General features: G+C 47.5%; 2 protein-coding genes across 6 annotated transcripts in view; one reads left to right on the top strand and one right to left on the bottom strand.

Annotated features, from left to right (window-relative positions):
* FBH1 (F-box DNA helicase 1) overlaps positions 1-11,636 on the bottom strand; it is a 32,783-nt gene extending 21,147 nt beyond the window's left edge. Inside the window, exons 1-5 of the mRNA XM_041401076.1 lie at positions 10,567-11,636; positions 7,657-7,824; positions 6,155-6,768; positions 4,590-4,720; positions 1,440-1,569 (exon numbers count right to left, since the gene is read on the bottom strand). Of these exons, the coding sequence (XP_041257010.1) occupies positions 1,440-1,569; positions 4,590-4,720; positions 6,155-6,768; positions 7,657-7,822 (1,041 nt within the window). The 5' untranslated portion in view covers positions 7,823-7,824; positions 10,567-11,636. The remainder of the gene's footprint in view (positions 1-1,439; positions 1,570-4,589; positions 4,721-6,154; positions 6,769-7,656; positions 7,825-10,566) is intronic.
* Positions 11,637-11,799: 163 nt separating this feature from the next.
* ANKRD16 (ankyrin repeat domain 16) lies at positions 11,800-27,038 on the top strand. Of its 5 annotated transcripts, none has more exons than XM_041401106.1 (9): positions 11,800-11,846; positions 13,921-14,262; positions 15,257-15,477; positions 19,222-19,264; positions 20,105-20,213; positions 21,274-21,435; positions 24,085-24,163; positions 25,445-25,494; positions 26,193-27,038. In XM_041401106.1, exons 2-9 carry the CDS (start codon positions 13,931-13,933, stop codon positions 26,313-26,315), a joined length of 1,119 nt encoding a protein of 372 aa, XP_041257040.1. In that variant the 5' UTR covers positions 11,800-11,846; positions 13,921-13,930; the 3' UTR covers positions 26,316-27,038. The 5 variants fall into 5 exon arrangements, with proteins under 5 accessions (XP_041257040.1, XP_041257041.1, XP_041257043.1 ...); XM_041401107.1 differs by having other exon boundaries at positions 25,305-25,494; positions 26,193-26,330; XM_041401109.1 differs by lacking the exon at positions 24,085-24,163 and having other exon boundaries at positions 25,280-25,494; positions 26,193-26,330.
* The last annotated feature ends 438 nt before the right edge of the window (positions 27,039-27,476 follow it).

The following is a 27,476-nucleotide window of genomic DNA, read 5'->3' as shown; positions in this document are numbered from 1 at the left end:
TGGAGAGGTGCTGGCTGTTCCCAAGCCACTTTTTGTGGGATTTATGGAATCATTCCTTCCAGTTGTTTGCCTTGATTCCAGAGGAACCAAAATCCATGAAAACAGAGCTCCAGGGTTTTCCTCTAAATCCATTTGGTGACAAGAGGCACCACAGACACACCCAGAGGTTTGGGGACACTGCAGGAATTTGTTAAAAAACCAGAAATAAGAGTGAAACTCACCCCAGGCTTGCTCTTTAAATCTGGGAATTTGTTGAGGACACAGATTTGAGCCTTTGGGAAGAGGGGATGACTTCCCAAAACCCGGAGAAACGCGCTGGGATCCACCTTGGCTCCCGTGGATGCCACCAACCTGGGCAGGAGGAATAACAAGGGATTTGCTCTCCAAGGAATCTGTGGCTCCTCCAAAGAACATCCTGCTAATTGCCACAGCTCATTATGAATGCAGCCAAGACCCTTTGAGATCCACTGAACTAATCAAAAATAATGTCAATAATTGTCAGAAGGGATTGCCTCTGGACAAAGAACATTGCACACAAATTGGTGTTTAGCTAACTTTGTAAATGACCAAATACCCATCTTTTAGAAAATTTTAAAATATTCATGTGTCTGGAGATGGTTTTTCAAGCACAGTTTTGACTTCTGCACTCACAGGGGAAACAATCAATCACTCCTGCTGTCACAGTTTTACATGAGAGATATCTTAAAAAGTGACACAAAGCTTCCAACCATTAAAAAACTGGACATGCCTCTGTGAAAACACAAGTTAAAGGACAAAACAAAACAGGAAACTATCAATAACATTTTCTTTACACCCTTTTAAAATTTTAAATCTACTTTACCCTTCCTATCTCACAACCAAAAAATAAATACATTAATAATTAACCAACACCAAAACCCACTGCACTCTTTAATACATTAACAAAAAACCCTTAAAATTAAAAAAAAATCTTAAATTAACAAACCAAAACCACTACACTTGCCAACATTTTTTTACAAGTTTTTGCTTCATTGAGTGTACCCCAAGAAGTAAAAACAGACAATGCCCCACATACACAACTCTGAGGCCATCAGCAAAACCAGATTTTCCCATCTTGATATCTCTCCTGGTTTGGGTTTTTGGTTTGTTTGTTGTCAGACCACGCTGGATAAAGTGACACTGAGGGAGTCCATGAACAAATCCAGAGCTGGAAATAACTTCAGAAACTCTGCTGAGTGACTGGAGAGGTGCTGGCTGTTCCCAAGCCACTTTTTGTGGGATTTAGGAATCATTCCTTCCAGTTGTTTGCCTTGATTCCAGAGGAACCAAAATCCATGAAAACAGAGCTCCAGGGTTTTCCTCTAAATCCATTTGGTGACAAGAGGCACCACAGACACACCCAGAGGTTTGGGGACACTGCAGGAATTTGTTAAAAAACCAGAAATAAGAGTGAAACTCACCCCAGGCTTGCTCTTTAAATCTGGGAATTTGTTGAGGACACAGATTTGAGCCTTTGGGAAGAGGGGATGACTTCCCAAAACCCGGAGAAACGCGCTGGGATCCACCTTGGCTCCCGTGGATGCCACCAACCTGGGCAGGAGGAATAACAAGGGATTTGCTCTCCAAGGAATTTGTGGCTCCTCCAAAGAACATCCTGCTAATTGCCACAGCTCATTATGAATGCAGCCAGGATCCTTTGAGATCCACTGAACTAATCAAAAATAATGTCAATAATTGGCAGAAGGGATTGCCTCTGGACAAAGAACATTGCACACAAATTGGTGTTTAGCTAACTTTGTAAATGACCAAATACCCATCTTTTAGAAAATTTTAAAATATTCATGTGTCTGGAGATGGTTTTTCAAGCACAGTTTTGACTTCTGCACTCACAGGGGAAACAATCAATCACTCCTGCTGTCACAGTTTTACATGAGAGATATCTTAAAAAGTGACACAAAGCTTCCAACCATTAAAAAACTGGACATGCCTCTGTGAAAACACATGTTAAAAGACAAAACAAACCAGGAAACTATCAATAACATTTTCTTTACACCCTTTTAAAATTTTAAATCTACTTTACCCTTCCTATCTCACAACCAAAAAATAAATACATTAATAATTAACCAACACCAAAACCCACTGCACTCTTTAATACATTAACAAAAAACCCTTAAAATTAAAAAAAAATCTTAAATTAACAAACCAAAACCACTACACTTGCCAACATTTTTTTACAAGTTTTTGCTTCATTGAGTGTACCCCAAGAAGTAAAAACAGACAATGCCCCACATACACAACTCTGAGGCCATCAGCAAAAACAGATTTTCCCATCTTGATATCTCTCCTGGTTTGGGTTTTTGGTTTGTTTGTTGTCAGACCACGCTGGATAAAGTGACACTGAGGGAGTCCATGAACAAATCCAGAGCTGGAAATAACTTCAGAAACTCAAATGCTGCTGAGTGCAAACAGCTGAGCCTTAACTGCTGGGGAATATTTGAGGTGTTGGGTGATTCCTCACTGTTCCAGATCATGCCAGGGGATGGGAATCTGGGAGTTTTGCCTCAGGCAGTGCTGAGCAGCCTGTTCTAGAGGGAGGTGTCCCTGCTCATGCAGGGCAGTTGAAGGATCTTTAAGGTGTCTTCCAATACAAACCTTTCTGTGATTCTGTATTTTGTGGGAAAAGGCAGAAAAGAAAAAAAGTGTTTGGGTCTAGTAACCAAACCATGCATGTATTGCCTACATCTCTTCACCTGAACACACTGATGTTTCAATAATAATTATAATTTATTCCCAAATCTGCTCTCTACTTGAACACACTGTCTCAATAATAATTACAATTTATTCTTAAATCTGCTCTCTACCTGAACACACTGATGTCTCAATAATAATTACAATTGATTCTTAAATCTGCTCTCTACCTGAACACACTGATGTCTCAATAATAATTACAATTGATTCTTAAATCTGCTCTCTACCTGAACACACTGATGCCTCAATAACAATTATTCTTGAATCTTCACCTGAACACACTGATGCCTCAATACTAATTATTTTTAAACCTTCCCTCCACCTGAACACACTCAGATTAATAATAATTATACTTTACTCTTAAATCCTGAACACACTGATATTAACAGGAACTACACACAATTCCTCCCTTCACTAGGAGGAATTCACTGTGCTACCCCCAAAGCACCCCCAGAGTGGCTGCAGAAGCTTTCATTAATCCCTGCTGTGTTTTCCATGGAATTTGAGCAGCTGGAAATTGGATTTCCAGCCCATTCCTGAGCCAGGAGCCACTTGGACAAGAATTCCCAGTTTTGTGATCCAGAAGAGCTGGAATAAATTCCTGCATCCAGCTCTTAGCCTGGAATTCTGGCTGGCTCCAAGTCTCCTTTAGTGGAATTCCATGCCTAGGGGGTGGAATGGATGATTTTAAGGTTCTTTCCAATCCAAACCATTCCATGATTCCAGAAGCTGGATCCACCTTGCTCCAAACCCAATTCCAGCACACAGAATTCCCCTCTGAATGACAGGGATGAGAGCAAAGCACTTGTGGTTAATCAAGGATTTCTCTTGGGATTGGGTTTGTTGGGAGCTGTGGGGGATAAATCAGTGCAGATCCAGGAAATCTGCTTGCCAGGAATGAGGAAAGAGGAAAATCCATTGGAAACAGAACCATGGAATCATACAGCTTCTCATCCAGGAATTCCAGCCCATTTCCACCTTCCCAGATTTCATCCTGGCATGAAATCATGGGAATATGATTCATGGGATCAGTTTGGCCTCAGCCTGGGCCAGGGAGCTCAGGGGGGATTTTGGGACAATTTCTCCATGGAAAGAGTGGTCAGGCATTGCAATGAGCTGCCCAGGGCAGGGGTGGAGTCCCCATCCCTGGAGGGATTTCAGTGCCCTGTGTGTGATAATTTATTGACTAATAATTAGGAATTATAGATTAATAAAACACTGCTAACAAGGATATTTATGTTTTTGACCCAATCCTTAAATATTTCATCTTATGGACTTATGTTACAGTTTAAGTTTTTTTAGCCCATCATGTTATGACACACAAACTTACAGTATTGTATTCTATTTTTTTTTGTTTATTTTTGCAGCTACTTTATTTTTTCTAGATCTTAAACTCTAAAAATTTCCTTATTTTAATGTGTCTCTGCTTGAAACTAAAAATCCACATTCTTGCTTTTAGCACTTAAATTTGGAAGTTTATTCTAAGGTCTCAGGTCAAATCTTGTGTTTAATTCTAAGCTTTGGCTTACAGCCCCAGAGTTCTGAGAGTTCTCAGGTTCCAACACGTGTGGATGTGGCCTTGGAAGTGCTGGGAATGCTTGGATTCCATGTCTTAGAGGCCTTTTCCAACCTAAAGAATTCCATTATTCCAGGATCTTGTGTCCAAACAGGGTAAGAAAAAGAAAAGGAAACTTTTGTACCACTTTTTAGTGGTTTTTTCCTATTAAAATCACTTTTCCCTCCTCATTTTCCTGCACATCTTCCACCTGTTTAGAAGACAAACCTGGAAATTCCTGGGATCCAACAGAAGAAATCCCAAAGCCAGGAAAATGTGAGGATCTGCAGGTGCAAACTGGACTCACCTGAGCAGCCCCAGCACACAGCCCTGCTGCTCCTTGGTTATGGAGAATTCCTGCAGGATCTGCTCCACCCTCTGCAGGGCTGAGTCCTCCCTCTTCAGGTACTGCTGGTGGAGCTTTTTCCAAGGGATAAACTGCAATGGGAAGCACAAAGCAGCAGGTTTCACCTCATTTGGCATTCCAAAGGGGGTTTCCAGGGGGAAAGAGAGAAGGCAGGGGGATGCAAAAGTCATGGGGGTCAAAAAGGAGCTGGATGGGAAAGGGAGATGGGGAAGGAAAGGGGGAAAAGGGGGAAAAAAGAGAGGGGGGGAAAAAGAGAAAGGGAAAAAAGAGAGAAAGGGGGAAAAAAAGAGAGAAAGGGGGAAAAAAAGAGAGAAAGGGGAAAAAAGGAGGTGAAAAAATAGAGATAAAAAGGGAAAAAAGGAGGGGAAAGGGAGGGGAAAAAGGTGGTAGGAAAAAAAAACAGAAGGGAAAAAGGAGGGGAAAAATACTAAAAAAATACTGCCAATAGGGCTGGATTTTTGGGATGGTGAGTGACTGGAGAGGTGCTGGCTGTTCCCAAGCCACTTTTTGTGGGATTTATGGAATCATTCCTTCCAGTTGTTTGCCTTGATTCCAGAGGAACCAAAATCCATGAAAACAGAGCTCCAGGGTTTTTGTTCAAATCCATTTGGTGACAAGAGACACCACAAACACACCCAGAGGTTTGGGGACACTGCAGGAATTCCATGGATAATTCCTGCCAGGAAAAGAGGCTGCAGGGAAAACTGTGCAAGGGGGATTTTATGGAATCTTGCAGGGTTTTTTTCCCATGAATTGGAAGAAATGTTGCTCCAACATGGATTTTGGATATAGGGGAGCAACTTTTTGGTCCAGAAGACTAAAAAAAAAACCAGCAGGAAATCTAAAAATTCATGGATTGTGGGAAGAATGGTGGGATTTAAAGGAACAAACAGAGGTTGTCAGAGCATGGATGATTCCATGGGATGATCCCAGAATGTTCCTTACCTGTGGATCTCAGATTTTGGATACAGGGCTGCAACTTTTGGTCCAGAAGAGAAAAAAAAAAAACTGGCAGGAGACCCCAAAATTCATGGATTTTGGGAAGAATTATGGGATTTAAAGGAACAAAGGGAGGCATGGATGATCCCATGGGATGATCCCAGAGTGTTCCTTACCCGTGGATCTTGGATCTTTTGGTCCAGAAGACCAAAAAAAAAAAAAAAAAGGTAGGAAATCTAAAAATTCATGGATTGTGGGAAGAATGATGGGATTCACAGGAACAAGGAGGCAGGCAGAGCACGGATGACCCCATGGGACAATCCCAAAATCTGAGATGATTCCATGGGAATCATGGGAACCAAAACCTGGGATGATCCCAGAGCGTTCCTTACCCATGGATCTCGGATTTTGGATATAGGGGAATAACTTTTGGTCCAGAAGACTAAAAAAAACCAGCAGGAAATCTAAAAATTCATGGATTGTGGGAAGAATGATGGGATTTACAGGAACAAGGAGGCAGGCAGAGCATGGATGACCCCATGGGATGATCCCAGAGCGTTCCTTACCCGTGGATCCTGGATTATCTCCCTCCAGGAGCGACACACCAGGCTCAGGCTCTGGTACAGATCCAGCACTGGCAGGAAAGCAAAAATATTCCTGAGGATTTCAGGAGGAAGATCATTCATGGATCCCTGAGGAACCTGCCAGCTCCGAGTGCCCAGGAGCCCGTAGTGGGAATCGGGAAGGGGCTCCACTTCCAGCTCTTCCCATTCCTGCTTGATCCCACTGAGCACTGGAATTTTCTCCTCAGGTTCCTCCCAGAGATCCTGCTCTGGTTTGGGAATTCCTCTTTTCCTGGAATGTCCCCCGGGAGGTGGCACCAAGTCCTGGGCATGCAAGGAAAGGGAGGAGTTGCTGAAGGAATCAGGAGGTCCAGGGAAAAAGGGATCCAGTGGCTCTGGTTTGGGAATTCCTCTTTTGCTGGAATGTCCCCTGGGAGGTGGCACCAAGTCCTGGGGATGCAGGGAAAGGGAGGGGGTGCTGAAGGAGCCAGGAGGTCCAGGGAAAAAGGGATCCAGTGGCTCTTCCTTGATCCCACAGCTCGGCATCCCAGCAGTTCCTGCTTGTGGCGCCTTTGCGATCGTGAGGAAATCCGAGATCTTCCTCTGCTGGCCTGGTGCTGCACAAAGGGGAAAAGTGGGAATGAATTCCCTGTAAATCAGGGAATGAGGAAGAATTTGGGATTTTGGTGGCACGTCCCAGCTGGGCAGGGGATGTTCCTTCCCACTGTGCCAGGCTGCTCCAGCCCCAGTGTCCAGCCTGGCCTTGGGCACTGCAGGGATGCAGGGGCAGCCCCAGCTGCTCTGGCAATTCCAGCCCAGCCAGGAATTCCTCATGGCCAAGATCCCATCCATGGCTGCCCTCTGGCACTGGGAGCCATTCCCTGTGTCCTGTCCATCCCTTGTCCCCAGTCCCTCTGCAGCTCTCCTGGAGCCCCTTCGGGCCCTGGAATGTGCTGGAAGCTCTCCCTGCATCCTTCCCTTCTCCAGGGGAATGTCCCCAGCTCTCCCAGCCTGGCATTGGATCCATCTCCTCTCCAGGACATTCATGGACCCAGGGGCTTCACCTGGAATCTCAGGAAACCATGAAGGGTCTCCCTCCCCTTTTCCTCTCTTTTTCATTCCCATTTTCCATAAAAATCCCTCGGGGTGGACTCTGAATGTCCCAAATCCCAGAATCTCAGACCAGTTTGGGTGGGAAGGGACCTCAAAGCTCATTCTAGGGACACCCAAGGTGCTCCAATCCTTCCTTGGACATTCCAGGGACACAGGGGCAGCCCCAGCTGCTCTGGCAATTCCAGCCCAGCCAGGAATTCCTCATGGCCAAGATCCCATCCATGGCTGCCCTCTGGCACTGGGAGCCATTCCCTGTGTCCTGTCCATCCCTTGTCCCCAGTCCCTCTGCAGCTCTCCTGGAGCCCCTCCAGGCCCTGGAATGTGCTGGAAGCTCTCCCTGGATCCTTCCCCTGTCCAGGAGAACCCTCCCAGCCCAGCATTCCCAGCAGTACCTCCGGGGTGTCGCGGTGTCCCGTGGGTGGGACGAAGGCCCCGGGCTGTCCCTCCTCCTCCTCCTCCCAGGCCCAGGGGCTGCCGCAGGGGGGCCGAGCCCTCGGGGCTCAGGGCCAGGGCCGCGCACTCGGGGGCCGTGAGCCGCCTCCTCCTGGAGCCCCGCATCCCTGGGGAAAGGGGGAAAGGGGGAAAGGGAAAACCTCACTCTGGGCTCTCCTCCCCGGCACCCTGAGAGGCCCCCGGGGTGCAGAAGGATTTTGTGGAGTGATGGCTGACAGATGATTTAGTTTGGATAGTTAGGGAATGATTTAGTTTGGGAATATTTAGTTAGGAACTCCAGCCCAGGAGTTCCTAACTAAATATTCTCTAGGAATAAATATTCTAAATATTCTTCTCTAGGAATTCCTAGAGAAGCTGTGGCTGCCTCTTGTTATAAATGACAATATAGCTATAATTTTATAATATAATATAATTTATCACAGTAGAAATAGAATTATTATATAATTAGTCAATAATGTAATTATAAATATAATTGTTAAACAATTAATATAATATTATTACATTAGTATCATATAGCTTACTATATATCATATAACTTATATATATCATATATATGACATATAAGATTATATATATAATTATATGATATATAACTTATTATATATCATATAACTTACTATATATCAATATAATAATTATATATTATATTGATATATAATTATACATTATACATATAATAAAATATAATCGTATTGTAAATAATTACATTATTATACAATAATATTGCATTATTATTTACTTAGAATTAATATTATTATAGTATTATAATGTCACTATTATGGTATTATATTATACTATATTATTAATATAATGTATTAATAATACATAATAGAATGTATAAAATGTATTATATATTTTGTATAATTATAATATAATAATTATGTTAATTATCTAATATAAATTACATTATAGATGCAATATAGAATATATAATTGTGTTATATAGAATATATATTTTATATATTATTGTATTATATAATGATATATTATTATTGATTGTAGAGTATTTAATATTTCTATAATAAATATAACAATACATAATATAATATAGGTATAGAATATGATACCATAATAATATAGTTTTTGACTTCCACATTTAAGTGCTGGCTTTTACAAGTTATTATTAAGCACAACAATTTTAATAAAATGCATTTTATTATTACAATTCCCTTTCATCTACTTTTTGGCTACAACAGACTCTCTCAGCTTTTAGATACCCCATTCAGCTTATACAAATAGCAATCAAATAAATATATTATAGTTTAGGTCTTCACATAATATTAAAATAGGAACTATGTAATTAAATTTAATTAAAATTAAAATAATTAATGTTGTATGCTATTATTTATGTAAGTAACTCAAATAATGGTATAAAATACTATGTTAATTCAATATATTTGTGGACTATCTTATCTAAATGATAATATCTCAATCAGAAGAACTAAGACACCAAGAAAAAAAATTACTACTACTTCTCCAGTTGTCAAGAAGTGTCAAAACAATAAAATAAAACCTCAAGAAAAAATAAAATATATTAATTTTGATAAGATGCAGACAAGTCCGTGCTCAAAAACAACAAAAAGAATTCCCATAAAAATAAACTCACAAAACCACTGAAATACATAGAATATTGGAATAGATATCTCATATATGTATTTAATATAGAATATTGAAGTATCTATACAATATACACTAATTATATATTATATAACATATAGACTCCAATATTATATATTATATATGTAATACTGAAGTTTATATATACCATATCATATTGAAATGCATATAATCCTCATAAATATGCATTTAACCAATGTAATAAAAATATAGAAGAAAATTATTTTAAGCTAAGAAAATAATTTTAAGAAAATTATTTTAAGTTTAAGTTACACTTTGGCAAGTGTAACTTGCCAAAAGCTGGTGTGCTTTTGGCAAGTTACACTAGATATATATAGAAAAGGAGATAAAATAAAATTTAAAAAAACCCAAAAAAAGCACACCAAAAATCCAAACTAAAATAAAATAATAAAAATAAAATTTAAAAAATGAAATTAAATGACAAAGTCACTTTCCCAGGGAGGAAATTGGTTAAGAAAACTGCTTTTCATGGAATTTATGGAATGCTTTTATCCCTTATTAAACTTTTTAAAAAGCCTTGTTCCTCCTACCCTGGATCCAACATTCCAGCACCCAAACCTTTCCAAGCTGGGATCATTCTTTAGCACAGCAAATTTAACCCATTTGCAGTTGAAAAAAAAAATCATCCTGGGAATTATTCCTATAAAATAACCAAACCTGGCTTGGAATAGGCACAAACTCCTCTCTTCTGGCTACAAAAAAAGCCCCAAAAATGCAATTTTTTCCACAAAAGAGCCCAGCCCAGCAGGAGTGGCTGTCACGGGATGAGCTCCCTCCTGCAGCAGCAGTTTCACTTTTGCTTCCTTAAATTTATTTATTTCTATTTAACACGTCTGCAGCAGACCCAAAAATGTTGTTTTCCTGTTAGGGCAGGATCCAAGGAGCAGCCTGGTTATTCCTTGGGATAATTTTTGGGGTTTTTTTTTTCCGAGCTGAATGATTTTTTTGGATGTGCTGCTCCCTCCTTTTCAGCTGAGCAGAGTTAAAACCGCTCAGCTCCCCGGGGAGGCTGTTTCCCAACATCCCAATTTCCTCCAAACACGGGAAATGAGGCAAATAAAAGGGAAAAAAAACCAAATCCAAGACACTCCCGTGGATTTTAGGAACGTGCTGAGGGAATTTGGGGCTGGATTTGATGATCCTAATGATCTTCTCCAACCGAAATCATGCCAGGATTCTACTTAAAAATGGAATTGCTCACTCAGGCTTCACCTGCATCCCTGTTTTTCCCAGATGGCTTTCAGTGTCAGCCAGGACACGACATTCCAGCTGGGAAGTCACAGGATCAGAGGGTGGAGGGAGAAGCTCCAGAGGGATGAAAAATATTTGGGAGGAAGCTGGAGCTGCTCCTGGTTTTCCCCCCAGAACGCCCTTCCCAAACCCTTTTCCCACATGGATGCACCGACCTCATCCAGAGGGTCCCTTCATTTCCAAACCCCCCCATTCCCAAAGCCCCCTCGGTGCCAATGCCCCAATTCCAAGGATTCCCTCATTCCCAAGGAATTCCCTTTCAACCCCTTCTCAGCCAAGAGTCACTCACTCCCCCACCCCGTTACCAAGGGTTACCCCTTAGGCAAACCCTCAAATCCCAAGGATTCCTCCATTCCCAAGGGTCACCTCAAACCCCAAGGATTCCCTCAAATCCCAAGGATTCCCCCATTCCCAAGGGTCCCCTCAAATCCCAAGAGTCCCCTCAAATCCCAAGGAGTCCCCCATTCCCAAGGGTCCCCTCAAAGGGTCCAAAGGGTCCCAAGGATTCCCCCATTCCCAAGGAATTCCCTTTTAACCCCTTCTCAGCCAAGAGGCCCCCTGTTCACTCCCCCATCCTGTAACCCCTCATTTCCAATCCCTCAATTCCAAGGATTCCCCCTTTTCCAAGGGTCCCCTCACGCCGAAGGAGCCCCCATTCCCAAGGTCCCCTCAATGTCCAAGCTCCCCCGCAGTGCCAAAAACCCCTTTAATACCAAATCCCCCCTCATTCCCGAGGGTGCCCTCATTCCCAACCCCCCCAATTCCAAGGATTCCCCCATTCCCAATGGTGCCCCCAATGCCAAAGGAGCCTCCATTCCCAAGCTCCCCTCAAAGCCAAAGGTCCCCCGCAGTGCCAAATCCCTTTGAATATCACTCCCCCGCCTTTGCCAAGGGTCCCCTCAGTGCCAATCCCTCAGTTCAGAGGATTCCCCCATTCCCAAGGGCCTCCACATTCCCAAAGAAATCCCATTTCCAAGGGAACCCTTCCTTGGCCCCCCCCCCACGTTGCCCAGAAATGGTCGCGCCCTCCTCCCCCGGCCTCACCCGCTCCCGGCGCTCCCGGCACCGCGCGCTCCGCCGGCCCCGCCCCCTGCCCGTTGTCCAATCAGAACCCGGAGCAGCGCCCAGCGCTGTCCAATGGCGCAGCACTTCCGGGTTGGGCGGGGGTCTATTTGCTTCTCCCCTTTGCGGTGACGTCAGTCCTTCCGCGCGTGACGTCACGAGCGCTCCGCGGCGCGCGGGTGGGTTGGAAAAAGCGGGAATTTTCCCGCGGGAATCGCGCGGTCTGGGATGGGCTGGGGAGGGAATGGGGAGGGATTCCAGACTGTGGGAGCCTCGAAGGAATCGGGAATTTCTGATTTTCCTGAGGAAAAAAGGAATTTTGTTGTTTTTTTTTTTTTTCCCCCTGAGGAAGTAGCGAATTTCCCGTTCGTTTGGGAGGGAAAAGGGAATTGCTGCTTTTCCTGGAGGAGGAATTGGTGTCTGACTGTCTGCAGGGAAAAGGAAATTAACTCGTTTTCCAGAGGAAAAAGGGAATTTCAGGTTTTCCTCACTCAAAAAGAAAAATTTATGGATTTCCAGCCGGTTTCTGGCATTCCTAAGAGGGACAGGAATTTTCGAGTTTTCCCAGAGGGAATGGAAATTTCTGTGTTACCAGGGGGAGAGGCTGGTTTCTGATTTTCCTGAGGGAAGATTGAAATTCCTGGTTTTCCTGAGGGAGAAACCCATTGCTGGTTTTCCATATGAAAAAGCAAAATTCTCTTTTTCCTGATGGAGTGGCTAATTCCTTGTTTTCTCAAGGAAAAGGGAAGTTCCTTGTTTTCCTAAAGGAAGAGGGAATTTCAGGTTTTCTGGAGGAAGAGGTGGGGGTCCTGGTTTTCCTGAGTAAAAAGAAATTGCCCATTTTTCCCTGAGGAAAAAGGGAATTTCAGGATTTGCTGAGGGAGACTCTGGTTTCTCTTTGTCCTAAAGAAAAAAAAATTCATTCTGCTTAAAGGAGAGGCTGCTTTCCTATTTTCCTGAGGGAAAGGCTGATTTCTGGTTTTCCAGAGGGAACATTTGGTTCCTGGGCATCCCAATGGAAAAATGAAGCTTCTGGTTTTCCTGAGGGAAAAGGGAATTTCTGGTTTTCCTAAGGGAAAGATCAGATCCTGGATTTCCTAAGGAAAAGAAAATCGTATTTTTCTGGAGGGAGAGACCAGAACCTAATTTTCCAAGGAAAAACATAATTCCTGCTTTTACTGAGGGGTGACAGCTTCCTGAATTTCAGAGGGAGAGGAAAATTCCTGGTTTTCCTGAAGGAGAGGACAGATCCTAGTTTTCTGAAGGACATTTTTTCATTATCCTGAAGGAAAAGGAAGTTTCTGCCCATCCTGAGGGAGAGGCTGGTTTGGGGATTTCCTGAGGGAAAAATTCCCATTTTTCTGGAGGTAGGCACCAGGCTCTGCATTTCCTGAGGGAAAACCTCATTCCTGCTTATCCCAGCTCCCCAAATCAACCAGGATATCTCCCAAAATCCCCATTTTTGGGCTTCTTTCCCCTCAGGCCTGGCTCCATGGCAGAGCAGGAGAGGCTGCAGCCACTCCTGAGGTTGGTCCAGGGGAAGACCTGAGGATTCTTGGATTTCCTGAGGGAAAAATTTCAGTTTTTCTGGAAGTAGACAGCAGCCTCTGCTTTTCCTACAGGAAAACCTCATGTCAGCTTATGCCAATACCCCAATCCAACCATAATTTCCCACAAATTCTCCATTTTTTTACCTGTCAGGCCCAGCTCCATGGCAGAGCAGGAGAGGCCGTGGCAGCTCCTGAGGCAGGTCCAGGGAAACCTGGATGTGCTGTGGGATTTGTGGATTTCCTGAGGGAAAAATTTCAGTTTTTCTGGAAGTAGGCACCAGGCTCTGCTTCTCCTGAGGGAAAACCTCATTCCTGCTTATCCTAACGCCCCAAACCAACCAGGATATCCCCCCAAAATCCTGGTTTTTTTACCTCTTTCCCCTCAGGCCTGGCGCCATGGTAGAGCAGGAGAGGCTGCGGCAGCTCCTGAGGTGGATCCAGGAGGAAACCTGGATGTGCTGTGGGATTTGGTAATTCCTGAGAGAAAAAATTCCATTTTCCTGGAAGTAGGCACCAGGCTCTGCTTCTCCTGAGGGAAAACCTGAGGATTCTTGGATTTCCTGAGGGAAAAATTCCCATTTTTCTGGAAGTAAGCACCTGGCTCTGCTTGTCCTGATTGAAAACCTCATTCCCGCCTATCCCAACGCCCCAAACCCACCAGGATATCCCCCAAAATCCTGTATTTTTTCCTCTTTCCCCTCAGGCCCGGCTCCATGGCAGAGCAGGAGAGGCTGCGGCGGCTCCTGAGGCTGGTCCAGGAGGGAAACCTGGCTCTCCTACGGGATGAGCTGAGGCTGGATGAGATTCCAGAGGCTCCCAGCTGGCGCTGGGGACGTTTGGGAGATTCCCTGCTGCACCACGCAGCTCGCTTGGGACACCGGGATGTGCTGGAATTCCTGATCCAGGAGATTGGGATGGACACAGAGGTGGCCAATGGGGACTACAAGAGACCCCTCCATGAGGCTGCTTCCATGGGACACCAGGAATGTGTGTCCTTCCTCCTGGAGAGAGGGGCGAGCGTGGACTGCTTGAAAAAGGCTGACTGGTAGGTGCTGGGATTTGGGATTGGGTGGGGAAGGTGGGAATGTGGCTGCTGGAGGCAGTTTGGGATCGTGGAATGGATGGGAAGGAGCTTAGGGATCATCCAGGGGCGCCTTTCTCTATCCCAGGCTGCTCCAGCCCCAGTGTCCAGCCTGGCCTTGGGCACTGCAGGGATGCAGGGGCAGCCCCAGCTGCTCTGGCAATTCCAGCCCAGCCAGGAATTCCTCATGGCCAAGATCCCATCCATGGCTGCCCTCTGGCACTGGGAGCCATTCCCTGGGTCCTGTCCATCCCTTGTCCCCAGTCCCTCTGCAGCTCTCCTGGAGCCCCTCCAGGCCCTGGAATGTGCTGGAAGCTCTCCCTGGATCCTTCCCTTCTCCAGGAGAACATTCCCAGCTCTCCCAGCCTGGCTCCAGCCCTGGAGGAGCTCCATGGATTCCTCTGGATTCGCTCCAGCAGCTCCAGGTCCTTATATTGGGATCCCAGAGCTGGACTCCATGTGGGATCACCTGAGTGGAACAGAGAGGGCAGAATTCCTTTTGCTGCCCACACTGTGGATCCAGTTGGATTTTTGGGAGAAATTCCAGCCCTATCCCTGCTTTCCCCCTGTTTCTCCTAAAAGCTGTAAATTTCTGCTCCACTCTTCCCTTAGAGATGGGGATTTCTGGAAAAAGAAAACAAGGATTCCCCTCAGCTCCCAGCTGAAAGCCTGGGATGGTCCTTTGCAGCTGAACTGCCACAAGTCCAAAGGCAGCATTCCAGAGCTGGGAATTGAGGCTGTGCCAGCCTGGAGCTGAGGCCAAGATTTTATGAGCCTGGATTTGTGTGGCCGTGCTCTTCCAGGCATGGAGTAACACCAGGGAGCTCTGTGCTTCCTAAGGCATATCCAAACCTTTGGGAAAAGTCTCAGTGCTGTAAAATCTCCTGGCTCCTCAGACAAAGCACCTGAATCAGATTTGTCATCCCAGGTTATTTTATTTCCCTGGATCTTCTTCCAGGACTCCGCTGATGATGGCTTGCACCAGGAAAAATTTGGGAGTGATCAAAACTCTGGTGGAGCACGGAGCCAACCCGTTGTTGAGGAACAAGGATGGCTGGAATTGCTTCCACATTGCCAGCAGGGAAGGGCATCCCGAGGTGCTCCGCTACCTCCTGGATGTGTCCCCAAGCTGCTGGGACACGGAGAGCACCACGGGGAGAACTCCTCTGCACACAGCAGGTACAGCAGGGAGGGAGCCAGGGAAACCTCTGGAATCTCATCCAGCCTCAGCTCATCCCCTAGGAGAGCCAGGTTTTCCTCCTGGACCAGCCTCAGGAGCTGCCATGGCCTCTCCTGCTCTGCCATGGAGCCGGGCCTGAGGGGAAAGAGGCAAAAAATCAGGATTTTGGGGGATATCCTGGTTGATTTGGGGGTTGGGATAGGCGGGAATGAGGTTTTCCCTCAGGAGAAGCAGAGCCTGGTGCCCACTTCCAGAGAAATGGGAATTTTTCCCTCAGGAAATCCAAGAATCCTTAGGTTTTCCCTCAGGAGAAGCAGAGCCTGGTGCCCACTTCCAGAGAAATGGGAATTTTTCCCTCAGGAAATCCAAGAATCCTTAGGTTTTCCCTCAGGAGAAGCAGAGCCTGGTGCCCACTTCCAGAGAAATGGGAATTTTTCCCTCAGGAAATCCACAAACCCCACAGCACATCCAGTTTCCCTCCTGGCCCAGCCTCAGGAGCTGCCGTGGCCTCTCCTGCTCCACCATGGAGCCGGGCCTGAGGGGAAAGAGGCAAAAAATGGGGATTTTGGGGGAATATCCTGCTTGATTTGGGGGTTGGGATAAGTGGGAATGAGGTTTTCCCTCAGGAGAAGCAGAGCCTGGTGCCTACTTCCAGAAAAATGGGAATTTTTCCCTCAGGAAATGCAAGAATCCTTAGGTTTTCCCTCAGGAGAAGCGGAGCCTGGTGCCCACTTCCAGAGAAATGGGAATTTTTCCCTCAGGAAATCCACAAATCCCACAGCACATCCAGGTTTCCTCCTGGACCAGCCTCAGGAGCTGCCGTGGCCTCTCCTGCTCCACCATGGAGCCGGGCCTGAGGGGAAAGAGGCAAAAAATTGGGATTTTGGGGGAATATCCTGCTTGATTTGGGGGTTGGGATAAGTGGGAATGAGGTTTTCCCTCAGGAGAAGCAGAGCCAGGTGCTTACTTCCAGAAAAACTGAAATTTTTCCCTCAGGAAATCCAAGAATCCTTAGGTTTTCCCTCAGGAGAAGCAGAGCCTGGTGCCTACTTCCAGAAAAATGGGAATTTTTCCCTCAGGAAATCCACAAACCAATCTCTTGGAGTTCTTGGGATCCTTGGATCAAATTCTTCTCTCTGTGGCACAGATGGATCCAAGCTCCCTTGGAATAAGGATATGATTTTCCTTCCTGCTGTGTAAAGCTGGGAACTGCTCCTGGAAAACCTCCCCAGCTCCAAGCACATCCTGGCATTTGCAATTCCTGAAAGCAGCAGAGCTGCTCAGAGGAACTTTTTGGGATCTGCCTGGGGATGGATTTCTTTATCACAGCCTCAGGTTGGGCCTGGGGAGGTTCAGGTGGGATACTGGGAAAATTCCTTCCTGGAAAGGCTTGTAAGCATTGGGATGAGCTGCTCAGGGCAAGGGTGGAGTCCCCATTCCTGGAGGGATTTAAAATCCATGTGGATGTGGCACTTGGGGACACAGGTCAGTGGTGGCTTTGGCAGTGTTGGGAATGGTTGGGCTCCAGCACTTTCCCAACCAAAATGACTCCATGATTCCAATAATAAACTCCAAATTTTGGAGTGCCCTTGCTCTCATGCCATGGTGAGAATTCCAGGGGTCCTTTCTGTGGAGGGGAAGGACAATCCCTGCTGGGAATACACAGGAGCTGTTGTTGGAACCCACCATGTCCAATTCCCTTTCCCTGCCCTTTTCCTTGCTTTTAAGGGATATTTAAAGGGAATGGGCAGGTTTAGGAATCCCAGCCATCCTCAGGATTGTTGGGAAGCAGAAGAGGGCTCAGACCACATCCAGAGTGGGAATCAGGCTGTGCATTCCAGGTCCCAGCAGCAGGGATGAGCCCTGGCTACCCAAACTCCTTTCCCAAAGAATTTAATTGGGATTGACTCCCTGGAAAATCCCGAGGTGTTGGGAGGAGCCCCTGCTGTGCTGTCACTCCCGTGGCTTTTCCAGCCCTTGCTCTGTCACTCCTGGCTCATCAGCAGTGACAATTCCAGCCCTTGGGCATCACTGAGTCCTTGTGCTTGACCTGGGAATGAAAAAAAAAAACATGGAATGAGTTGGTGGTGGGATCGCAGCAGGTTGCCTGAAGTGGCTGATCCCAATTTTTTTATGTTCTCCCATCCCTGCCCAATTCCAGGTGTTGTTTCCATGGAGCTGGCAGCTCCTGTCCCTGCAGGAGGTGGATGTTGGGTTGGGATCTGGGAGCTGAGGGGCTGGGACAGGGTCAGGAGCAGGGTGAGCGATGGGATTTGGGATTATCTTTTGGGAAAGGGGGAATTCTGACCTCGGGCCAAACTCTTCTCCCTGCCTTGGGATATGGGAATGCAGTTGGGATCCAGCACCTGGATTCTGCCTCCTAGAGGTGTCTTCACCTGTGTTTTCTTTGGCAGAGCCACCATTCCACAATTTGGGTGGATTTCTGGAATTTCCTGACCCAGCCAGACCCTGGAGCAGCAGCTGGAGTGGGAGTGACTGGGAATTGGGAAGGGCTGGAATTATGGAGTGAGGACTTAACCCCCCAGTGCAATTTGATCCCAAACTGCTGCTCCCTGGTTTCCCCACACTTATCCCAGGGGATATTCCCAGTTCCCAAGGCAGGAGCAGGGGTGGGGGCTGGAGGTGGTGTTGGAGCTGCCAGGGGAAATCATGGCAGGACCAACTGCCTTTTCCACGGGTTTCCATGGATTTCCATCCCAGGGGTGTGGATTTGAGCACATTAACCCGTGACCAGGCCAGCTGCCTTCCTGAAGGGTCATTTTCTCCCTCCTGCAATTATTTTTTATATTAATAAGGGTTGATTCCTTCAGCTTTGTTGCTTCTTCTATCCCGAGGGAAGAAAGCTGGGAAGAGGTAATTAGAGGATGTGGAATGCAGCACTGGATCCCAGCTGTCCCAAGTCTCTGTTCCTGATAAAAGATGGAATTGTGAGGGATTTTTCTTCCCATGACTTGGGTTTTCCATCAGCTCAGGTGAAGAACAGGCAAGGAGCGGGAGCAAAGAGCCAAAATCTGTGAATCCCTCCCTGGGATTCCAGCTGAAAGTTGTTCCTGGGAGCACACATTTCCCAGGAGCCCTTTTTCCATCACCTGATGGAGCAGCTCCAGCCTTGGTTTGATCCTAATTTTCTCTTGAATATGTTCCTTTTGTTTTGCAAAATGACCTGCAGGAAAAAAAAAAAAAAAAAGCTGGATCAAAGCAGTGTGAAGTGAAATGTTTAAAAAATCAAGAAAAAACTGGAATATTTCAGTGCCTCGGGTTCAAACCCTCCCCCTCTGTTGTTGTTTTCCCTCTGAGATGGGTGAGGATGATGAGATGGGAGTGGCTGAGGAGGGCTGGGAATGTTATCCAGCATTTCCCCAGCTCCCTGCTCTGTGTTCCTTTTGCTTCTCCCAGATCCCAGGGCAGGAATGAACAAATAATTGGGAGAAACCCTCTTTGTTCCAGCTGAATTCTGTGGCAGATGGAGCCAGGTAGTGCCCATTCCATACCTTTTCCCTGCTTCACCTCACATTTCCCAATGGAATCAGAGGAAGGGAAGCTTTTTTTTTTCTTTTTTTTTTTTTAATCCCACCAAAAAATTGATGGGAATAAAGCCCCTTGGAGCCCCTTCCCTCATCCCAAAAGGATCAGCAACCCGAGCATGCCTCACTGTAGGAGCACAATGCCACAAACCCACAACCAATCCATGTTTTTCCTGTTTTTTTTCCACCTTTTCCCAGCAATGCACGGCTGTTCCCAGGTCGTGGAGCTGCTCCTGGAACGGTAAGCAGGCTCCTTCCAGCTTTTCCACCCCCAGCTCCCATTCCCTGCCAGGGTTTGGACACAAAGGATGCTTGTGCTGTTCCACTGGTGAAGCACAGCACAGCTGCCCTGCCCTCCATCCCGAGGCTGGCTCCTCGTGCTCCAGGTTTTTCCCAGCTGGAAAAGAGACAAGGATTCCCTGGGGATGGGCTCCCTCTTGGTTGTGACACAAATCCCAGTTATGTAACTCGGCCCTGGCTTTGTTTTCCCTGCTGATTCATTCCCAGTGTGACAACAACCAAAGCAGCTTCACTAGGCTGGGCTTATCCTTGTTTTCCTGGGAAATTGCTGGGAACTGGCTTTAAAGCAGCTCTGTTCCCTTTCTCTGTTCTCCCTTCCCAGAGCTGGAGCTGCTTTCCCTGGGAATCACAGCTCATCCCAACCTGTCCGTGCTCGGCCCGACATAAACAGCTCTGAGATCTAAGCCAGGCTTTAATCAGTTTTCTCTCATTTCACTGGAGTTTAACCTGAATGAGATTGGTGGGCTCTTGATTTTGTACATCATTCCATGAGGATCTTGTTATTCCCTGCTTCCAGTGCCCACCTTGTCCCTTCTGGAAACCCTCTGGTCAGGAAAAATGATCTGTAGAGCCCAAACAAGCTGAACCAGATCTCTAATCCAAAAAAAACCAACCCCACAAATCATTCCCCGGGCCCTAAAACACCAAGACAGGTTTATCCATGGTCTGTGGACGAGCTTTATATATTCCATTTTCAACCCCAGCTGCTGAGAGTCTCCTTCCATAGGGATTTTGGAGCTGCCCACAGCTCTGTCATGGCTTTTTCTCCTCTCCCTTCCAGGTGCCAGTACAAACCTGACAGCAGGGACAGCTGTGGGGTCACTCCCTTCATGGATGCCCTCCAGAACGGGCACGTCGGCATCGCCCGGCTGCTCCTGCAGAAACACCAGGTGGGTGCCAGAATTCCTCACTGCCTCCTCCAGGAGCTGAGCCAGGGCTGCCAGGACAGGTGAGCCACGTGTTCATCGTGACTGGAGCGTAAGGAAGCAAGTTCCCAAATTGTAAAGAGAGAAATTGTGTAAAAAGGCAAATTGCCCCGGGAGATGAGAAGGATTTGGCTGAGTGAGGTGGGCAGGAATCGGCTCCTGGGGCAGGAATCGTGGAATGGTTTGGGTTGGAAGGATCTTAAAATCATCTCATTCCTTGGGTTGGAAGGATCTTAAAATCATCTCATTCCTTGGGTTGGAAGGACCTTAAAAATCATCTCATTCCTTGGGTTGGAAGTACCTTAAAAATCATCTCATTCCACCCCTGCCATGGACAGGGACGCCTTCCATTATCCAAGGTGATTCCAAGCCCTGTCCAAACTGGCCTTGGACACTGCCAGGAATCCATGAACAGCCACAGCTTTTGTGGTAAATGTGTTCCCAGAGCTGGTGGAGTGGGACAGTGACACCAGGCAGTGGCAGGAGGGGACAGGACATTCCCAGCACTCCAGGGGCAGCTGTGGCAGAGCCAAAAGCAGCTCTTGGAATGCCAGGACTCAGCCTGGAGGCTCCAGTGGCCGTAGATAACGTGGAAATGTCCATCCATGAGTTATCCAGAGCTCCTCCCTCCCTCCTGGCAGCTCCTGCTCCTGTGCTGGCTCCCAAAAATCCCTGATTTCCTCCAGGGAATGCCATTAGAACCAATTGTGCACAGCAGGAACCAGACCACTGCAATCAATAATTTATTGATGATTGATTGGTTGATTGCTGGTTGATCCCAGCTGGTTGGGGCCCCCTCATGGCTGATTCTCCCAGAGGTGTTGGTGAGATCCTGGATTTCCAAAAGAAAAGGAAATCCTGTTTTCTGGATGGGGAAGTTTGTTGTGGTTTTAACCTCACATTCCAGGCACTGAGGGTGGGAGAGGTGGGAAACCTCATGGAAGTTTCCTGGCTTCCAGAGGGTGCTGATCTCATTTGGGATGAGTGCACTTTGTGTTACTTCCACGATATTCCTTAACTGCAGGCCTGTCCCACAGCTGTGGATGCCCTGGGTGCTCAGGCCCTGCACAGGGCAGCTGTGACAGCCCAGGATGGCTCCATCCAGTTCCTGGTGTCCGAGCTGGGCGTGGATGTCAACGGGAGAGCGACGTCCCTGCAGCTGCCAGCCCTGCACTACGCAGCCAAGGTTTGTCCCTGCTCCCAAATTCCCTTGGAGAAGCCTGTGCCAGGCACCTAAACCAGGCTGGATCAGGTGTTTGCCACCACAGAGGATTTGCATTCCTGGCTCATCCTCTGCCACTGCCCATCTGCTCCTGACCAGTCCCATTCCCTGTTTTCTGGGCATCAAATGAAATGTGGGCAGCAGGGTGAGGGTGGGATTCTCCTCCTCTGCTCTGCTCTGGTGAGATCCCACCTGGAGCACCAGATCCCAGCCCTGGGGCCAGGAGCTGGAGCTGCTGGAGGAATCCATGGAGCTGCTCCAGGATTCTGCTCTGGATCCAGGCTGGGAGAGCTGGGGGTGCTCACCTGGAGAGAAGCTTCCAGCACATTGCAGAGCCTGAAGGGGCTCCAGGAGAGCTGCAGAGGGACTGGGGACAAGGGATGGACAGGACCCAGAGAATGGCTCCCAGTGCCAGAGGGCAGCCATGGATGGGATCTTGGCCATGAGGAATTCCTGGCTGGGCTGGAATTGCCAGAGCAGCTGGGGCTGCCCCTGCATCCCTGGCAGTGCCCAAGGCCAGGCTGGACACTGGGGCTGGAGCAGCCTGGGACGGTGGGAGGTGTCCCTGCCATGGCAGGGGTGGCACTGGATGTGCTTTGAGTCCTTCCCACCCCAGGAATTCCATATTTGTGTCCAGCTGCCTGCACAGGAGGGACAGGACACGTGCAGAAGTGGGAAAGGAGAACTGGGAAGGTGGTGGGGGAGCTCCCAGAATTTTATCTGTGTCCTTCACACCAGAATTGTTTTGAATTCCAGAATCATTGGAGCTTTCTCCTCCTCCCAGCCTGTGTGGGGAGCAGAGCTGTGGGTCCTGCAACATCCCTTGGGAATGCAGAGCAGATCCCAACACTTCCCTGCTGACCAGGATCCCTCCTGGCAGCATGGCAATTTCCCTGCCCAGATCCAGGGATGTTAAACTCAGGATTTTAACAGCACTCTGAGCCTTGTAGTGGGAATTAAACCTCATCCCAGTGCCTTGCTCCTACAAAACCATCCGTGCCACTCCCTGGGAATGCTGGCACCATCCAGCCATGCCACAAAGGAGCCCTTTCTCCCATTTTCCTGGCCTCCTGCTCCCAGAAACCACGTTCAAAGCCCTTCTGGTTGCCAAGGGTACGTTGAACAGCAAGGCTCTGGGGGGAATATAATGTGCCTTGGAGAAAATCCCAGCTCCTGGCTGATTTGGGAATGATTGGATGGGATTCTGTCCCTTCCCTCCCCGGGCTCAGTGTCACTTTGTATTTACAGCACCATTTGTTTGCCTGGTGGATTGTGTTTTTATCTCCCTCTTTTCTTATTCTTTTGCATTTATAAACACATGAAAATCAAATTATTTTTTTAAATTCAATTTGCTGCCAGGGCTGTGGCAGCTGCAGCAGTTCCTGGCTCCGTGTCTTTACCATGGAATTGGGTTTGCAGGGAAATGGGAGCCTTGGGATCAGGGAAGATGCTGTGGAATCCTGGAAAAAGAGAGGATGTGTGGGGGGGTAAAAATAAGAGCTTTCCATTCCCAGGCTGCAGGACAAAGACTAATTCATGGCATTGAGGATGTAATTCCAAAATCAGGCGTGTTATTTAGGGAGAAAGGATTTATTTCTGGAAAAGCCTGTGCAGGGTGGAAGGAGGTGGGGGCTGTGCTGGGTTTTTCCCTGTGGAATTTGAAATTGGCTCCTGGCAGAGGAAGGAGGACACAGTGCATTGTGGATGGCTGGGTCTTCTCCCAGGGGATCACAAATCCTGGAGGAATTCTTTGGGAAATGCCAGTGCCTGAGGGAGGCAGATGAGCAACAGCCTGGATCAGCAACAGGTTCTGCTCCTGGAGCTGGAATAACCCTGGAAAAATCAACTCCAGATCCCCTGGGAATTGGAGGGATTTGAAACTCAGAGTTGGAGAGACCCCAGGGCCTAGAGGGGCTCCAGGAGAGATACCTGGGATAAGGAATGGAGGGACAGGACACAGGGAATGGCTCCCACTGCCACAGGGCAGCCATGGATGGAATCTTGGGAACTGGGAATTCCTGGCTGGGCTGGAATTGCCAGAGCAGCTGGGGCTGCCCCTGCATCCCTGGAATACTCAAGGAAAGGTTGGAGCAGCCTGGGATAGGGAAGGTGTCCCTGCCCATGGCTGGGGTTGGAATTTGATGATGTTTTGGCTCCCACTGCCACAGGGCAGCCATGGATGGAATCTTGGGAACTGGGAATTCCTGGCTGGGCTGGAATTGCCAGAGCAGCTGGGGCTGCCCCTGCATCCCTGGAATACTCAAGGAAAGGTTGGAGCAGCCTGGGATAGGGAAGGTGTCCCTGCCCGTGGCTGGGGTTGGAATTTGATGATGTTCAAGGATTTTTTCCAACCCAAACTGTGCTGGGATTTTAGGAAGGTGCCTGGTGGCTCCTTTCTGGCCAATTCCCATGGGATGGACATGATTCCCATGGGATAACAATTGCTGCCTCATGGATCTGCTCTGAAGGCAGCTGAGCCTGATTTCCATCTGCTCCAAGATCCTCTGGAGCTCCTGGTGCCCCCAGAGCTGAGCAGGACAGAGCAGATCTGGGCAATCCCAGGTTGGGGATGGATCCAAGCACAGAGCTGATCCCAAATTCCACGTTCTGCAGGAAGGACATGGACACACCATCCAGACCCTGCTGTCCCTCGGTGCTGATCTGCAGGCCAAGGATGGGAAGGGCCGTTCTGGTGAGAATTCCAAGCTGATTTTCCAAGCTTTATGTGACACCAAGAGCTTCCATAAGCACATCCCAACCTCAGCATGCAGGGAGATGCCAAATCCATGGATATATTTGCTCTGGGAGCAGCAGGAGGGATCATCCCAGGGGTTTTTTTGGGCATTTTGCATTCCCTGAATTTCAGTTTGCTGGAATTTCTGCTGGGGCTTTTCCCGTCTGGGAAAGAAGAGACCCAAATTGGGAATTTCCCGCTCGTTTTTCACCTGAGGAGCTTCAATGCTGCCTCTTCCACCTCAAATTTGGCTGGAATGATTCTGTTGGAAGCAGGTTGGATGGACAAACACAAGGATTGAGCTCTCCAGCCTCAATTCCTTAGCAAACAGCCTGGAAATGGCTGATGAGCAAATAATACCAGAGAGCTGGCACGGAAATGGAGTTGCTATAGCGATGCCGGAGAGTCGGCATTCCCAGCGGGAAAGGCTCAGGCAGCTCTTGCATCAGCATCTCCCAAAAAAAAAAACCAAATTAAATTTAAAAAAAAAGCCAAAGCTGGCAAATTTCCCAGCCCTGGGGTTTGGTTGAAGCCATGTTTCAGCAGTGCCATCTCTCCCCCCGCCCCCTCAGTGACTAAATCCGAGCTCTGCTGAGCTCACCCAACCCTGGGATGTTTTTTCCTGTGGCTCCTCCTTGGCTGGGTTTGGGTCACTGCGTCCTTGGGAAGCTTCTCATCCACATCAGGATTATCCAGAGGGATCAGGATGCCTCCTTTGGATTAGATGGAAGGAAGATTTTTTTTTTTTTTTTTACACTGAGGGTGTGGGGAGAGGTTGGGCTGGAATTGCCAGAGCAGCTGGGGCTGCCCCTGGATCCCTGGCAGTGCCCAAGGCCAGGCTGGACACCAGGCTTGGAGCAGCCTGGGATGGTGGAGGGTCCCTGGGTCCCTGTCTGTGGCAGGAGGGTGGAACTGGCTGATCCTTAAGATCAGACTCAATGATCCCAAACTTAATCCTGCTTTTCCATCCCAACCCAAAAACCCAAACCGCTCCGTAATCCCACACTGGCGAAACTCATTTTTCCACCTTCCACCTGTTTATTCCCGTGGGAATCCTGTTTTCCTGCAAAGCAGGATGAGCTGGTGTTGTGTCCCCCAGCCCTGCACGTGGCCAGCGCCGGGCAGCGCGCGGAGGCCGCTGGGATCCTGCTCCGGGCTGGGCTCCAGGATGCTCCTGATGCCACGGGAATGCTGGCCCAGCAGCTGGCCAGGAGGCCTGATGTCATCCACATCTTCCAGGGAACACCAGTCAGCACGTGAGGAACAGCAACCTGCTCCTTTTCCACGTGGTACAGTGGTTATTCCTTCCTACATTTAGGGAAACAGCTGATTAAATTCCTCAGATTGATCCCCCAAGTGAGGAGCATCTTTAAATTAAGGATCCCCCAAAAAGACAAGCCTCTTCAATTGTGTCTCCCACTAATGAGAGGACCCCCAAAAATTAAGAAACACCCCAAATAGAGGAAAAACCCCTAAATTGAGGAAACCCCCCCCCAAACTGATGAAACCCCGACCCCCTAAATGGAGGGGTCCCCCCCAGACTGAAAACTCCCCCAAATTGATGAATACCCTAAATAGAGGAGGAGCCCCCCAAACCTGAGCACTCCCCAAACCTAGCCTGTCCCCAAATAACCTCCCATAAGTCAAAGATTTTTACCCAAAATTGAGCAGAGGAGGCAAGCTTGGCATTTGGGAGTTGATTTAGGAGAAATGTTTTAAATAGGATTATCTCAAAAGATAATGGAGGTGATGGGTCTGGGCTCTTCCCTGGCAGGGTGGGGAGGCCCTGGCACAGATTTCCCAAAAAAGCTGTGGCTGCTCCATCCCTGGAAGTGTCCAAGGCCAGGTTGGAGCAGCCTGGGATAGTGGAAGGTGTCCCTGCCCATTGGAATGAGATGATCTTTAAGGTCCCTTCCCACCCAAATCATCACATTCCTGTTGGAAATCATTATAAATTTATTTTCTTCTTTCACTTTTTCCTGTGCAGCTCCCTGAAACAGAACCATCCAAGGGAAGTGCCACTTCCAGGGATCCTCGTGGCTTTTCCTGGGAATTTCCCCACCCTGAACATCCCCATGGAGGAGATCCACCTGGATCCTGGATTTTCTAGCTCTTCATGGACCTGCTCTCTGCTAAATTGGTTTAATTTGAAATTTAATTTTTAATTTGACATCTTTGGGTAGGACAGAGACTCTTGAAGCTGCATCAACCTTTTGAATCCTTTTTGTAGCTGATCCCAAAACCTGCAGGAATCTCTAGTGGGACCTGAACCTTGTGAGAGAACATCAGGGATCTCTGGATCAGACTAAATTAAGGAAGTGTTTTATCCCAAACTGGAATGCTGGGCAATTCCCAGCTCTGATGAACTTTAAATCCCAATAATCTGCTCTTGGAAGCCTGGAACACCCAGCAAGGTAAGAGCAGCTGCAGCTCTTGGGTTTGTGCAGCTGGAATGATAAATTCCACCAAAAACTGATGTGTCCTTGTCTGTTTGTGATGCCAGCAGTTAAAAACGGATGGAATTCTGCTTTTTTGGGGATGGCAGGTGTTAAAAATCAGGAAGGGAGTGAGTTAAGGTGTGCTCCACCTGGGTTTGAGTGGGGAATTCCCACCTTGCTATCCCTGGAGCAGGAATTTTGGATCAGCTCCTGGGTGGGTGAGGAAATTATTTTATTGCTCCAAAAGGAATTTAAAAAAATTAAAGGATTAAATTTAAATTTAAAATTTAAGGATCTATGGATCCATAAATCCTGCTCTGGCTTCCCTACAGCAGGAAATGCAAGGGGCTGCTTCATTCTCACTTTTTATCATTTTAATAAACCATTAAATTGGAGCTGTGTCCTCCCAATATTGCTGATGAAAAAAACCCAGTGGGAATGTACCCAAATATCCATGGAAACACAAAGGGAAAACTCCTTAAAAACATGGGAACACCTTCAAAACACAAAGGGCAACTTTTGCATTATTTTGGGAGTTGGAAAAGGAACGTGGATTCAGCTTTGTGCCTGCAAAATTCCCCCAGAAAATTCTGGTTTTTCCAAAAACTTTTCCTTCCTGTTTTTTTTTATTTCCCCAAACAGGGTTTTGGGAAGTAGGAGTGCAGCCTAATTAGGGGTGTTTGTTGGGATAGTTAGCAAATTCCCCATCAAAAGTGGTGCTTGGGATGGAAAAGCATCGGATGTGCAGGGATTGGGGGGGGTCCAGTTAACCCCCCCAAACTGAGGAGCCCCCAAATTGAGGAACCCCTCATTCAAAGACCCCACTAAACTAC

This window comes from Onychostruthus taczanowskii, unplaced genomic scaffold (assembly GCF_017590055.1).
Source record: "Onychostruthus taczanowskii isolate IOZ18803 unplaced genomic scaffold, ASM1759005v1 scaffold184, whole genome shotgun sequence".
Lineage (NCBI taxonomy): Eukaryota > Metazoa > Chordata > Aves > Passeriformes > Passeridae > Onychostruthus > Onychostruthus taczanowskii.
This window is presented reverse-complemented; position numbering and strand designations above follow the sequence as displayed.

Bases quoted from the DNA above. Each gene is read 5' to 3' on its own strand.
- ANKRD16 (XM_041401106.1), top strand. From the start codon at position 13,931: ATGGCAGAGCAGGAGAGGCTGCGGCGGCTCCTGAGGCTGGTCCAGGAG. The intron at 15,478-19,221 runs GTACAGCAGGGA...ACCTTTTCCCAG, and splicing joins AACTCCTCTGCACACAGCAG to CAATGCACGGCTGTTCCCAG. The intron at 19,265-20,104 runs GTAAGCAGGCTC...TCTCCCTTCCAG, and splicing joins GTGGAGCTGCTCCTGGAACG to GTGCCAGTACAAACCTGACA.